We start from the raw sequence: 14,698 nt of genomic DNA on the forward strand, positions 1-14,698 counted from the left end.
AACCTGTTCATGTAATTCAATGATATGCCATGTTCTCCAAGAAATGGGCTTCTTTGCTAGTCTTTCATCAAGAGGACAAGGGAAAAACTTGCAGTGGATGAGGGTGTAGAAAGAATGCTGAGAATTCAAAGCTAATGAGAGAAGACATTCAATAATGTGAGCTCTCAACCAAGTATATTTTGCATATTTACCATACCATTGCACTGCTTATATGATGGTGTACCTTTCTCAGATCTTGTCTGTTAAGGTCAACAAGGCTTAGCATGACCATCTTTCACAGAAGCTAGAATTGGAGCGTGTAAGTGCAATAGTTTTAAGAGAGCAACCATACTCTACCTTCATGAGAAAAACATACATCTGGTGCAAAACATAGGGCAACAAAGGGATGTTGTAGAATAGAGATGTAGAGTCTAGAGATGCTTGCAATCCTAGATATCATTGGGAAAACTCTGTTACAAGCTTCATCACTCCCTTATGAGAGAATCACCTTTATTTGAGGGATTTTTAGCTCATTCAAGGTTTTTCTTCACTTGATCTTAAAGCATAAGGGGAGATTATGCATTCGGATTAGGCTCTCTTACTCATTGGCTCTTGATTACGAGTTTAAGGCTTGCTAATCCTCTTTTGGGGAGGGTGATTAGTGATATATGTGATTGATCCACTCTACGGATGCAGAGAGACTTTTCCTTGTCAACAAGCCCTTGGCCATGGCCTTCACACAGCACTCAATTAATAACCACCTTTCAAAAAATATATCAACCCTTTTTTGACATTTTTCATCACTCTCAATACAACTAGAGCTTTGACAACAGCTCCCCCACATAGGGGTAGCAATGGCAGGCCAAAAAAAATAGAAACAGCCAGATGCCAACTTGAAATAATCTGACTGCTTAGCATGTGAGAATGTGATGGCTGAAAGAGTAGATGCTATCTGCCCCTACATGCCATTTGACACATTCCAAGTGCAAAACCCTAGATTAACGACTAACACAATCCACATTAAACCAAAACATATGATAATTCCATAAGCTCAAGTACCCCCTTTGATACAGAGGTGCCTTATTAAATTAACCGATTGCCGTGTGCTTTACCTCCTCCTCTCCACTAAATAAGACATGGACTTGCTGTTACTTGAAAGCTCGAGGCAACTGTTCAAATCCCTGCTTGCACAGCGCAATTGGGGGCAGGAAACGTTCATGGTATGGCTGCCAGGCTGCAGGATAATCCTTTTGAGAAAAGCTTGCCCAAACTGAATCTTTACATATGGAATATGATTATGATTTCCCCCTTCAATGTGGGGGTAATTATCATACAGAGAAGGGCGGCTCTACAGCTGCTGAATTTTAGCTATTAGTAACCTACACACTAAGATGAGCAGAATGCTCTCATGAACGGGCCAGGCCACTGTGGATTGCCTGGATCCTCTTGTTTAGATCAAAACCTAAAATGTGTGACTTGCGCTGCATCTTGCCCAGCTCGTGAGTCGGATCTTCCCTCTTGATGAGATCTACTTGAGACCTCAATGACGGATTTCGCCTTGAATAGCTGGGACCAGACCCAGTAAACGAGCCATTGACACTTGCACTTTTGAAGAGCCTCCTTGGATGTGCAGCCTCCCCAGTTGCTCCATTGCTCAAACCCAACTCTTCCTCTGCAACTTTGCCTCCTTTGGTATGACCACCTGACATATTGACAATGCTTCTCTCTCTCTCTCTCTCTCTCTCTCTCTCTCTCTCTACACACACACACACACACACAAACATTCTAACGAGTGTATGGTTTATGTGCATGCGTTTGTATGTGCCTCCTGATGGTTTGAAGCTTTGGGCTTATGGGGAGGTCTCTAGCCTCAGAATCTCTCTTGTCCACCTAGTCATCTGGTTAAAGCAGAGACCATGAGTGAGTAAGGAGAGCTGAACAAATGCTATTGTGGTGCCATTGTGAGTGCACCTCTCCAATCAACTCTTCTTCGCACTAAAACTTTGTGCAGTCATCAACTTGATTGCTCACACTTGCGTGCATGTCTATGGAACCCACACCCATGCCCACGTGCATGTGTGTGCACACATGCACGCACATGCTTCATCGTCTAGACAAATGGGCAGAGGAATTTTGGCAACAGTTTGACAGTACTCCTGCCTCCATGGCACATGCACTCTTAAGAGTTTTTTTCTTAATACTAATGCTTTGATGTCTTGGATTTTTGTTTGATTTTGTTACATAATTAGTTGCTTTATTGGTGCAGTTTCCTGGTCTTGTAGGCCCTTGTGGGTTTGTTGTGTACAAATATGGACATGGGACACGTGCACAAACATGTTCAAAAGAAAAGCAAAAGGACAGATAAATAACAACACATATGAGGGTAGTAAGATCATAAGCCTCATGAACCCATCATCTGGAGACCTACAGAAACGAGCACCCTTTGAATAAAACTAGCAGACTTATAAACAGTGTGCTTATTAGAGACTTATAACCAGTGTGATTATTAGAGACTTATAACCAGCACCCTTTGAATAAAACTAGCAGAGACTTATAACCATGGTGATATTAGTACTTTTCTCTAGTTATAAATGCTGCAGTAGGAAGCATACCTTGAAAAACTCTTTGTGATGCCCTGAAAGATGCTTTTGCCACTGATGTGATTCCCTTCTCTTGACGAGGCTTCTCGGATTCCTGGTTAACTTTTGAGCCATCCTCTCGGAAGTTAAGTACACGCTCCCTAAAAGAGAAACAATACCACAGCTCCTCATCTCTCTTCAAGACTCAATGATGGTTTGATACCTCCTAGTTAATGAACATCTTTTACCTGGGTAACGAGGCATGTTCCCTTTCAGGAGGTATGCTTGGAGTGCCCTTGGAATAATTCTCTTCAAGGTATGAGAACTGTCTCTTGAACTGATCTGCTGTGCTGTTGATTTTAAATTGCAAAGTCAATAACAGCAAGGTAAGAAAGTACAAGATCTATAATGATGCATAAGATAAGCCTCAGCACCTTGGATACATGAACCGTCCTGAGCCCTTTCCATGAAGGTATTCCTTGAGCATTTGAGGGTGATACTCCAAAATCTACACAAGCTAAACGCAGTGCATGAGCACTCTCATATACCACTTCATGAATGCCATAGATCTTGTTAAAACACTTGATGCAAACCACTTGAAATATGGGAAGCCACATAATAGTTGTGGCTCCGTATACAACGTGCATCACTAACCTCTCGATAAATGAGCTCTCTCACATCTTCCTTGGATATCCTCCGGCGCTCAAACTCAAATTCCAGTTTGGTTAGGGGCTGAGCTGATGGTTCACGCTCTATCTTTGACAACCCTTTGAAATAAGGATCAGACAAAGCCTGCAAGTGAGTATCATGTAAGTGTCACAATTTTCATTCGAGTACAGAAATTAAGGCCATCTATCACACAATTATACAGAGAAATTATCTATGATTAACTACAATTGTTTGTATTAACTCTTTGCCTAACAAACCAAGGCACTAGGGTTAGTCTGCTAAGAACTTGATTTTCAAATCTAACTTCTCGATGGATCTACAAGAGTGTCTCGGTTTGGGCAGATCATTTTAAAGCAAAAGCATCGGGTCAACTTTGATGGGCAGGTTAATGCCAACAAAGGACCCCAATTGGATGTATATAGGAAGGCAGCTGTAAACTAACTATAGGAACATTTGAACTATAAATCCCTGCAAGACAAGATGTGCAACTCTATGACATTATCTGGGGCCTGGGCAGTTGATTCTTAACAACAGCTGAAGGCCCACTGTAGGTTATGCCAACAGAGGACACCAATTGAGTATATTGGAGACTCCAATACAACAAGACTCCCAGAAGCCCATCTGCAATGTTGTGCTTTTCATGAAGGCTTGCTTAGTCTATTCTTCTTGAAATCTAGCAGAAGCCATGAAGCCTCTACTGCTGCTTTAACCTCCCAAAAATTGAGAATGTTGTGTAGCATCTCCTATCGCGGATGAGCATGTTTGGATACCACGGAAAAGATCAGGGGGAGCAAATTCTGATGGATGTGGCCAAGACCCTGTATGCAGTACAAAGCAAGGTGATGGGCTGCCAATGTGGAGTCTCTTGTATGAGCCCAGAAAGAAAATCAAGGAATGTACCTTTACTCCATCTATGACGTCTCAAATGCAGCCTCCTGTCTATTCCAAGGCGACTCAGTCGTATTGATGTCTCCTTCTATAAACCAAGCATCTGTGTGAAGAACCCCTTAAGATGCAGGTGCTCCCTAGTTGCCAAAAGACCACAGAACCTCAAGGCCGGAATTTGTGTAGCACCTTGCATCTGCTAATAAATCCAGTGATTCTCTTGGATTATCACCGAGTCAACCTCACCGCCTGTCAGAGGTCTTTGCAACTCCTCTCAGCCTGCCATCTTCTCTAGCTGTGACTGCATGCACCTCCTAGCCACATATTCCAAGCGACTAGGCTCATGGCTAGGGGAAGAGGTTTCAAACTCTGCTAGAGTCACCTTTGTGCTTAAAATGCCCCCTCTACCCTATCCTTGTATACGTACCATTGAAGTACAACAAAACAGAAGACCTCGGGCTAGAGAACTACCTCTTCTGCAGTAGGTCTTTCCTTTGGATCAAAGGCCAAAAGCCTCTCTAGTAAGCGCAAAGCTGATGGATCTGCATTTGGAAATTTCTGGGAAAACGGAACAGGAAGCTTCTTGGACATACCAGCAAGGTACCTCCTTGCCTTGTCGTTGCGAATCTGTAAAACACAAGGAATGCCGAAAATCCTTGATGGAAGCTTGGATTATGTTCAACGCAGACTCAAAATACTCACAATGTTAAAATGCATGTGCTTTGGCCTACCTTAGATATGGCTTCTGGTGGTGGGGTTCCCAGCAAATCAGTTATCAAATCCAGTTGGTGGACCACATTCTTTCCAGGGAAAAGAGGCTTTCCCAACAATACCTCAGCAAAGATGCAGCCAATGCTCCATATGTCAACAGCAGGAGTGTACTGCCATAGAATAGATAAATAAGGTACATTAGCAAAAGCACTGAGACCTTGCCCCTGTGCAATTCAAGTCAACACATGGACTCATTGAGCTTCCCCCTGTTACATCTTTAACATGGATTGGCTATGGGGTAGTGAAAATACTATGGGTCCTGCCAGGTGGTTTATGGAAAGTTAATCCAGTCAAAAGAGAATTTTATTGATAAGGCATGGGGGCTACATAAGTGAGCAGGCGTGCACATAACTGAGTGTTGAGCCAAGAATGTGCAAGTCTGGATCTAGTATAGCCCACAAGGTGGCCACCCCCCCTCCCCCCGGCGGTGTTTACAGGGTATGATGTGGGACACATCTGTTGGTCATCCATGAGCAAGGTGGTCTGTGAATTGGAGGCCTTGTGCTGAGATGTTTTCAGCCAATCTAACTAACTCTCTGTATGCAAGGGTGGTCCAAAGCTGTCAGGCTTATGGTTGGGTTGGTATTGTCAACTGCTTTCCTTGTGTCCCCCCACCCCCCCACCCCACCCCCACGAACACTCCAAAAAGAAAAAAGTAGAAAGCTTTTACCTTTGAAAAAAAGGAACCACATAGCTCTGGAGCTCGGTACCACCGTGTGGCAACATAATCCTGTAAACAAGTATTTGATCAATATTTGTCATCTCTAAATGCACATTAACAATCAGAAGTTAGAGATGAAATGCATTATTGTCGTGTTTATTTTGACAAGCTGGAAGGAAAATGCACATGTAATTGCCCTTACTGTCCAGAAGATAGCCGTTGGAGCATCGTTAAAGGCCACTCTGGCAAGGCCAAAGTCACAGACTTTGAGCTTACAGTCAGCATTAGCCAGCACATTTTTGGGTTTTAAATCTCGATGAAATACATTGGCTGCACACATAACATCTCACTTCAATAGAAGACCTAGCAATAGTTTGAGTTGAATGAAATGGGTTTGGCTAGGATTAGGATTGGCTTAAGCTTGTGTGCTTCGCAAGTATATGACAGTAAATGAAGATGCATGGTAGGCTGTCAACCTGTGTGAATGTACTTTAGAGCACGTAGCAGTTGGTAAAGGAAGAATTGATAATGCTCCGGGGTCAAGTCATTATTGGCCTTGATAACTTGGTGCAGGTCCGATTCCATTAATTCAAAGACAACATAGATGTCCTTGAACTCCCTGCGTGAGGGGGGGAGCATTATGTGCTTCAGCTCAACAATGTCTGAATGGCGTAGGAGCCTGAGAAGCTTAATCTCTCTAAGGATTCGTGTGGCATCAGAGACGTGCTCGAAGATGTCATTGATCTTCTTAATGGCAACTTTCTCTCCGGTGTGCGTATCAATAGCTGAGCAAACAACTCCATAGCTACCCTTACCTATGACCTCTTGTAGAATGTACCTTGTTGCCTCTCCATACTCCGTGAAGAATTCGACTTCATGGTCACTCTGCATCAAGTAGTTTTAGATGACAAGCTTCAGTGATCATTATGAAGGGCTTAATTGAATATATGAAGAAAGAAAGAGGTACACACCTTGCTGCGTTGCTTGTCGGATTTGTGCATTTTCCTTCTGTTCTTCTGCCCACCCCCGGCAGCAGCTGCAGTGTCCTTCTCAAAATGCCCTGGCGAGTCTGGTTGAGCAGCAGAGTGAGACCTCACTTCCTTGAGGGACCTGAAGGTAACCATAGTCTCAGGCGCCACCACGTCTGAGGCTACACAGGGGGCGTTAAGTCTGTTCCAGTGGTGCCGGCACCAATGGCGGAGATTGTCAACTAGAGCCCCACCCATGTGCTGCACCAAGGGTTGCAGAGCCTTCCAGAAGCACAACCTTGAGCAAATCCACACGATGGTGTTCTCATCAGCATGTATATGCCATCATCTTTGCCTTCAGGGTGATGCAGTGGGGATAGCGGTTTTGAGCTAAGCTTTTCCCCTCATATCTACGTGGTCCAGAATGAATTGGATCGTACGGCAGAATGTGGGTTGTACGGCAGCGATTTGTAGGGTCCAGCGATTGCAGATAGAGGCCTGTGTGAGCTGAGTTATCAGCAGAATTCAGCCAGCCCCTGTCATCATTTGGCTGTGCAAGATTCAACAGCAGCAGCAATCCAACCTTTGCGTGCGAGGAAAAATGGTGCCCTTTTGTGGAAAAAGGGTTGAACTGTTTTGCATTAGGTGTTGAAAAAATGATCCACGCTTTCTCAGGTTGCAACGACACAGAATTGCACTCTTTTTGGTAGACCATAGAATAGCCCAGACGAGGGTTTGACAACAATCTCTGAGCAAAGACTGGAACAGCTATTTGCTGTTGGGTGGTTGCTGGTAGAGAGAGAGAGAGAGAGAAACTCAAAATTTTCAAAAAATAATACGGCTGTGATGTGTTTTTAGTCTCTTAACACGAGACAGGAGCAGAAACAGATAAAAAAAAGAGCGTTACTTGGTAGACAAACCAGACCGTGTGTGCCCCCTGACCCCTCACACAGCAAGGTTGCCCCCTCCGAAGCCTATCACCAAGTATGGCTTTGCTTGTTGTCTGCTTGAAAGCGCAAAATCGCCTGCTTAATTGGACCAGAAATGAGCAAAGAGCTCAACTAAACTCTTTCGACCTTTTCAGCTAGCAAAATTGAGAGGCACAGGTGCTCATTCTAAACACTGCTGGGCTCTCACGCTAGCAAAAATTGAAACCAGGATGGGAAAGAAGTGACGATGGCTTTCTCAGAGAGAGTTGAAGGAGTGGTTGAAGAGATTCTGATTTGAGATCTAGAGAGAAGTGGGTAGAGAGAGAGTCCTAGAAGAGAAGCTTTTGGGGGGTGGGGGGCGGGCAGGAAGACAGGAGCAGCTATGGTGGGCGAGAGAGAAAGGCTTCTGCGTGTTAAGGCCCATGCAGACGATGGGGCAGAGGCAATGGTGAGGGGGGCAAAGAGAAGAGAGAGCCTCAGAGGGGGGCAGAGATCCCGAGAGAGAGAGAGAGAGAGAGAAAAGATCTCCGATCAATTAGACAAGGGGGGGGGGAGAGAGAGAGAGAGAGAGAGACGCAAGAGAGGACACAAAGCAGAATTTGAGCTGACACAGAAGAGTAGAGAAGTGGGAAGTGGCTGGCCATGTGCTTTGGCGTATGTAGAAAAGCTCTCTAGAGTCTAGAGCTATTGACCAATATACGCATAGGTGTGCCTAAATTTAGGGAGGGAGTGCACACTCCATCCCCAAAACCTTAGTCTATTGGCATGCAACCGCTCCCTTCTGTCCATGTGAACCCCATCTAACCATAGCCAATGAGTACAAACCCTCTTCTTCTTTTTTTGGCATGGCCAATGTGTAGGCAATAGTAGCAAACCATACATGATCCATGTGTGAGCATATAAGAGAGGTGTGAGGAGGAGGTGGAGTAGTAATTTTACCGCCATAGCCAAGCTAGCTAACCATAAATCATGTGACCGCACATAAGAGAGAGGGGGGCGGGGGGCGGGGGCTACGCTACTGCCTCACATATGCCCCTTTTTGTTTGTTTAAACCGGATCTTAGTTATAAAAACTAGTTCTTCTCTAGTACCTTGTCACGACATCGCCCCCACTCGTGCACAGTCTGCCTCTTTGTATACCCTTCCCACATGGCTAGAGGAGGACCTTACCTCATGGGTAGAGGAGGAGGGGAGGAGATGGTTTTAGAGGAGGAGACGCTAGAGAAAAGCTTGTCATCACGACATCGCCCCCACTCGTGCACAGTCTGCCTCTGTGTATACCCTTCCCACATGGCTAGAGGAGGACCTTACCTCATGGGTAGAGGAGGAGGGGAGGAGATGGTTTTAGAGGAGGAGACTCTAGAGAAAACGACAAGTGGGAGGGGGAAAACCTGTGCATAATAGAATAGAAGGTGGAGACCATGATTATTCAAAATCCTCACTTCCTCTTATTAATTGGTTGAATAGTATGTAAAGAATGCTTGTTCAAAAAATCACCACTTCCTCTTAGTAATGCTAGCCGGTAAAATATAGTTTCACATGAAACCGACAAACTGCAGTATATTCCTGTACAATTTAGTTTCTCAATTTTGGAAAATCTGTAGAATTAAATGAGGCATTTTAAGTCAAAATTTAGTTTCTCAATTTTGAAAAATCTATAGAATTATAGGAGGCATTTTAAGTCAAAATGTAGCTTTGAAAACAATAAATTCTTGGGGGAAAAAACCCTGCAAAAATTATGGTGGAAGGTTAAAAAAAATACTAATTTTCTGTGAACAAGGTTTTAATAGCTTCCTAATATACCTATGTGGAATCAATCTAGGCGATGGATTGATTCCGAGGACTGTGGATGTACTCCTTTTACCAGCCTTTTCCCTTCATTCTCGAATCTCAGTTAACATCTGCAGTGTAAAATAAAGCAAACACAGAAAAAGAGGCATTCACTGCACAGTAGTACCCCATACTCTCTGTGTGTGTAAGCACGCTGAGTCACAGATAGTACTCCGTGAGCATCTTCTGTGCAAGCAAAGTTCAAACAAGCGTGTGTGAGACACAGTGTGTGTGTGTGAGTGTGACAGTGTATGTAGTGTGAGAAAGAGAGAGAGAGAGTGCGCACTGCGTGTGTGTGTTTTTCTCTCTCCTTGTTCTTGTGGGTTCCTAAATCCTGTTTCTGATTCTACATGTGCCCATTTGAGCTTTATTATTGGCTAATTAATCAGGATGTTACTGCGAGATTTTTCTCCCCACACACGCACACACACACACAAAACCTGTGGGCGACATTGCTGTTGTCTTTCCCTGAGTTGAGTTCATTCGCTCTCTCTCCCTCTCACACACACACACACACACACTCTCTCTCTCTCTCTCTCACACACACAACCTGTGGGCTACATTGCTGTTGTCCTTCCCTGAGTTGGGTTCCCCCCATTGCTTCGAAATACTCTCTCTCTCTCTCTCTCTCTCTCACACACACACACTCTCTCTCTCTCTCTCTCTTACACTCTCACACACACAACCTGTGGGCGACATTCATTGCCTCAAAATTCTCTCTCTCTCTCATACACACTCTCACAACTCCTGTGGGCGACATTGCTGTCGTCTTTCCCAGATTTCTTCTCTTCGACCTTGAAAATTTCCATGCTTGATTTTACGTGGGAAAACAAAAGGGTTTTATTTTCCAGTGGAATTAAACAGAATTTTTGTCTGAATTATATCATTCTTCTAGAGAAAAATGCCAAGTAGAATAAAAACCCACAAGCTGGACAGAAAATAGCTCTTAATTGGCTGTCCAGTAATCAAATTTGATGGCTACGGCAAATTAAATTGCATTTAATTTTCGTTACGATAATCGGTTAATTACTTTTTAAATGCAATATACCATTAAAAATATATATCTATTTGTGCTTTATGTCCTTTGCACCTCCATCATCATCATATCATCATGTGATCACATCAGCTTTGTCTTGAAACAATTTAGAAAAACACACCATAATGATTGATAAATAATAATAATAGCAATCTTGAATAATTTGGTGGAATTGGGCTTGAATAATAATTTAGAGAAACACACCCATAATGATTGATAAATAATAATAATAGCAATCTTGAATAATCTGGTGGACTTGGGCTTTGAGCTTGAAATAATTTAGAAAAACACACCCATAATGATTGATGATTAATCTTGTGGAATGGGTTTTTGAGCTTGTTTAATTACCCTTGTTAATTTCTTTTAAGAAAAGGTTACTGAGTAAATCATCTCTTTTCATTGCTTGTTCAATCATGAAGTAAAATAAATGCTAATTGTCTTTGTTTTCTTATTTAATCTTATGTGATAGATATAGATTGCAAATCACATAACCTTCAAATCACTTTGCCAAAATTGTAACGAAAGAATTGATCATGGGATTCCAGGCTTAGACAGTGCAACCATTTTTTAATCATTAAATTCTTAACTTAGGTGTAAATTTCAAACATGTGATAAAATCATGGGATTGTGATATGTGATATTTTGACTAGATGATGGTTTGCAACACTGTCTAATCATCATCTATCACATATTACAATCCTCAGGACTAAGTCCCACACTGAAACTAAGAAGGGACTCAAATGGGATCAATAGGTGGGGGGGCAACCTCACATCTATGCATGAGGATCGTTTGGGGCGGGCTGGGTGGTCTTGTGAGTTACGAGAACGATGTCGCCCACACGCATTTCTAGTGGTTGGATCGGGCATTGAGTTTCACAAGTAAATTGGGCACCCTCTCACCGCCTCTCTCTCTCTCTCTCTCTCTCTCTCTCTCTCTTTATATATGTGTGTGTATGTGTGTGTGCGTGCATGCGTGTATGTATGTATATCTCTCTCTCTCTCTCTCTCTCTCTCTCTCTCTCTCTCTCTCTCTATATATATATATATATATATATATTATGTATGTATGTGTGTGTGTGTGTGCGCGCGCGTGTATGTATGCTCTCTCTCTCTCTCTCTTTATATATGTGTGTGTGTGTGTGTGCGCGCGCGTGTATGTATGCTCTCTCTCTCTCTCTTTATATATTATGTATGTATGTATGTGTGTGTGTGTGTGTGTGTGCGCGTGCGCATACATAATATATAAAGAGAGAGAGAGAGAGAGAGAGAGAGAGAGAGAGAGAGCATCCATACACGCGCACACACACACACACACACATACATACATACATACATACATACATACATACATACATACATATATATATATATATATATATATATAGAGAGAGAGAGAGAGAGAGAGAGAGAGAGAGAGAATATATCTATATATATACGGAGAGATTATATATATATATATATATATATATATATATATATATATATATATATATATATATATATGGAGAGAGAGAGAGAGAGAGAGAGAGAGAGAGAGAGAGAGAGAGAGAGATAATATATCTATGTATATACATAGAGATAGATAGATAGATAGATAGATCTCTCTCTCTATATATATATAGATATATTATATATCTATATAATCTCTCTCTCTCTCTCTCTCTCTCTCTCTCTCTCTCTCTCTCTCTCTCTCTCTCTCTCTTTACACACACAACACATTATATTGTAATCATGTTCGTCTATATTGATATTACTACATATAGCAATATATATCAAAATATATATTGCTATATGTGTTTACATTACAATCACTATAGTATAGATATTTACATATTTACAACTTGTATACCTTTACATTGCAATCATCATACTCTACATATTGCTATGTTTCTTTGTTATACCATTCTTTATATAAGAATCATTCTATCTATATATATATATATATATATATATATATATATATATCATTTGGTACTATGCATGGTAAACTAGGGGTGTACAGAGTTTTCCTGCAGTGTGGCCTTGTTTGTCTCTACATGTGTAGAATGATTGTTTGGCTTGAAGATGATCCAAGTGACTTAAACGAGTTCAAAGATTACTATTGAGATCATGATACAAAAGTGACGAGCCACATCGGGAAGATATCTCTCAAGGCACCTTTTCAAGCTTAGAAAGGTCCCAAAGTATTATTATTGCTTCACTTCATCCATTCCTTTATGTGTCTTCTACATATTCTCTTTTGATAAGGAAAGCTATGACTTGATGAAAAATGTAATTCAAGGACATGTGGCAACAATGACATTGGAGACTCTGAAAGCTTATGACACCAGAGGAATGCTTGGTTTAAAGAAGTGGAGAAGCATAAAAGAAGAGATTCTGAAAGCTTATGACACCAGAGGAATGCTTGGTTTAAAGAAGTGGAGAAGCATGAAAGAAAACCTTTACTTTGGGATAGATTAAGGATTCCCTTTACCTAAAGTCCACTCCAAAGTTGAGAATTGCATGCATAGAGGAGTGGGAAAGCATTGTTAAAACATGTCATGATATACTGAATGCTAGATATCACCAAGTTTGAGAATGGAATTTATGCTTGCTTTTCGTAGAAGTCAAAGAGCTGCAAGAGCCTCAGTCACCCATGGGACACAACTGGTCTTCCGTGGAAATGTTGATGTCCAAGTCATGGTCCACAAATGTCTAATCATGTGGACCCTCTTGAAGAACTTCCTCTCCCTTTTGGGGACATGAGTTTGAGAACAACCAGTTAAAAGATGCAGCTCAAAAAGCTTGGGTGGTGTAGGCTCCAAAACATGCAACAAAAGAAAATCTTATTGAAGATTATGTGTCTAGAGCAATGGTGGAGGTATACATGGCATCAAAGGGGGATGCCTGCAGTAAAAGATAAATTATGATAAACATCTAATACTAATGTTTTCCTTCTAATGCTACCCACTAATTTTTGCATTTAAATTCCTTATCTAACAATATTTCGAGAGTTTATTAAAGTTATCATTAGTAATGTAGAGACATAACAATAAAGTTATGTTGCAAGCGACATTTCACAAGATGAAGGTGAAGCTATGGGGACTTCAAACAAGGAAGAGATGGATGACAAAGGAAAATTACCCCTTAGTTTCGATATGTGAGGTTTAGGTCTTAGGATTTACTAAGACCATTGTGTGCTTTACTAAAACCATTTTGTTTGTGCCTCATTCTCTTTAATGTAGAAAGAGCACTTTAATGTAGAAAGAGCACTTTAATGATGTCGGTCCCACATGCTCCAATGGCACCAACAAGAGATTCTAGGAGGTGAAAGTGCACTGTGTTTTCACCTTATGTAATAGCCATATCATGAAAGCAAAATGCTTACCATCTAAGAAGAGTGGCATGTTGTTCTTTGAAAGTGCACTGTGTTTTCACCTTATGTAATAGCCATATCATGAAAGCAAAATGCTTACCATCTAAGAAGAGTGGCATGTTGTTCTTTGACTCAATGAGTGTGTGAGATCCCAAGCATATATAATGGCCACATCATGAAAGTGAAATGCTTGCCATGGCATATTGTTCTTTGACTCCATGAGTGTGTGAGATCCCAAGTAGTGTTTTTCATCATCGTGCATCGGTGAGATACATTTACCCTTATAATATTTTCTCTTATGTATTTTACTCAATAAATAGATGCCACAATAAATGCATTGTATCATTTCAGCACCTTCAATTAGTGTTATCCTTGAATTGCATTTTTCATCAAGTCATAACTTTCCCTATCAAAAGAGAAATATGTAGGAGAAGCAATAATACTTCTGGACCTTTCTATGCTTCGAAAGGTGCCTTGAAAGAGATCTTCGTCATCATCTAGCTCTAGTTGCACCTCTGCTTGTATCATGATCTGAGTACTCTTTGAACTCATTAAAGTCACTTGGATCATCTTCAAGCTAAAAAACACTCATTCTACACATGTAGACAAACCAAGGCCATATTGTAGAAAAAACTATATACAGTCCTACTTTGCCATGCACAATTTCAATATATATACATATGCATATATCTAAACACACACACACACACACATATATGTTTATATGTGTGTGTGTGTGTGTGTGTGTATAACAAAGAGAATGATTCCAATGTAAAATATAGCAATATATGTAGAGTACGATGATTGCAATATATAAATGTATACCAATATGTAAATATTTAAATGTACATATAGTAATATATATACTAAGATGATTATAGTATAAATATATATTTATAATATAAATATGTATATACTAAGATGATTATAATATAAATATATAGTTATATGTGTGTGTGTGTGTGTGTGTGGATGTATATATATATATATATACATACATACATACATACATATATATATACATATATACATATATA

The 14,698-nt window shown here is 41.0% G+C and overlaps 1 protein-coding gene across 1 annotated transcript; it reads right to left on the bottom strand.

The window, feature by feature from the left end:
- Nucleotides 1-999: 999 nt before the first annotated feature.
- On the bottom strand, nucleotides 1,000-8,068 carry LOC147605723 (mitogen-activated protein kinase 15-like). Its single transcript, XM_086793655.1, has 11 exons — nucleotides 6,516-8,068; nucleotides 6,021-6,429; nucleotides 5,747-5,874; nucleotides 5,554-5,613; nucleotides 4,844-4,993; nucleotides 4,584-4,739; nucleotides 3,213-3,350; nucleotides 2,993-3,066; nucleotides 2,807-2,908; nucleotides 2,592-2,719; nucleotides 1,000-1,681 (listed from the first exon to the last, which is right to left on the bottom strand). The coding sequence occupies exons 1-11, from the start codon at nucleotides 6,768-6,770 to the stop codon at nucleotides 1,386-1,388; spliced, it is 1,896 nt and encodes a 631-aa protein (XP_086649781.1). The 5' UTR covers nucleotides 6,771-8,068; the 3' UTR covers nucleotides 1,000-1,385.
- Nucleotides 8,069-14,698: the final 6,630 nt, after the last annotated feature.

This window comes from Cibotium barometz, chromosome 59 (assembly GCF_041138505.1).
Source record: "Cibotium barometz isolate CiBa-2024 chromosome 59, ASM4113850v1, whole genome shotgun sequence".
Taxonomy (NCBI): Eukaryota; Viridiplantae; Streptophyta; class Polypodiopsida; order Cyatheales; family Cibotiaceae; genus Cibotium; species Cibotium barometz.

Bases quoted from the DNA above. Each gene is read 5' to 3' on its own strand.
- LOC147605723 (XM_086793655.1), bottom strand. From the start codon at position 6,770: ATGGGTGGGGCTCTAGTTGACAATCTCCGCCATTGGTGCCGGCACCAC. The intron at 5,875-6,020 runs GTTGACAGCCTA...TTATGTGTGCAG, and splicing joins TCTAAAGTACATTCACACAG to CCAATGTATTTCATCGAGAT. The intron at 3,067-3,212 runs GTTAGTGATGCA...TAGCTTGTGTAG, and splicing joins GAGAGCTCATTTATCGAGAG to ATTTTGGAGTATCACCCTCA.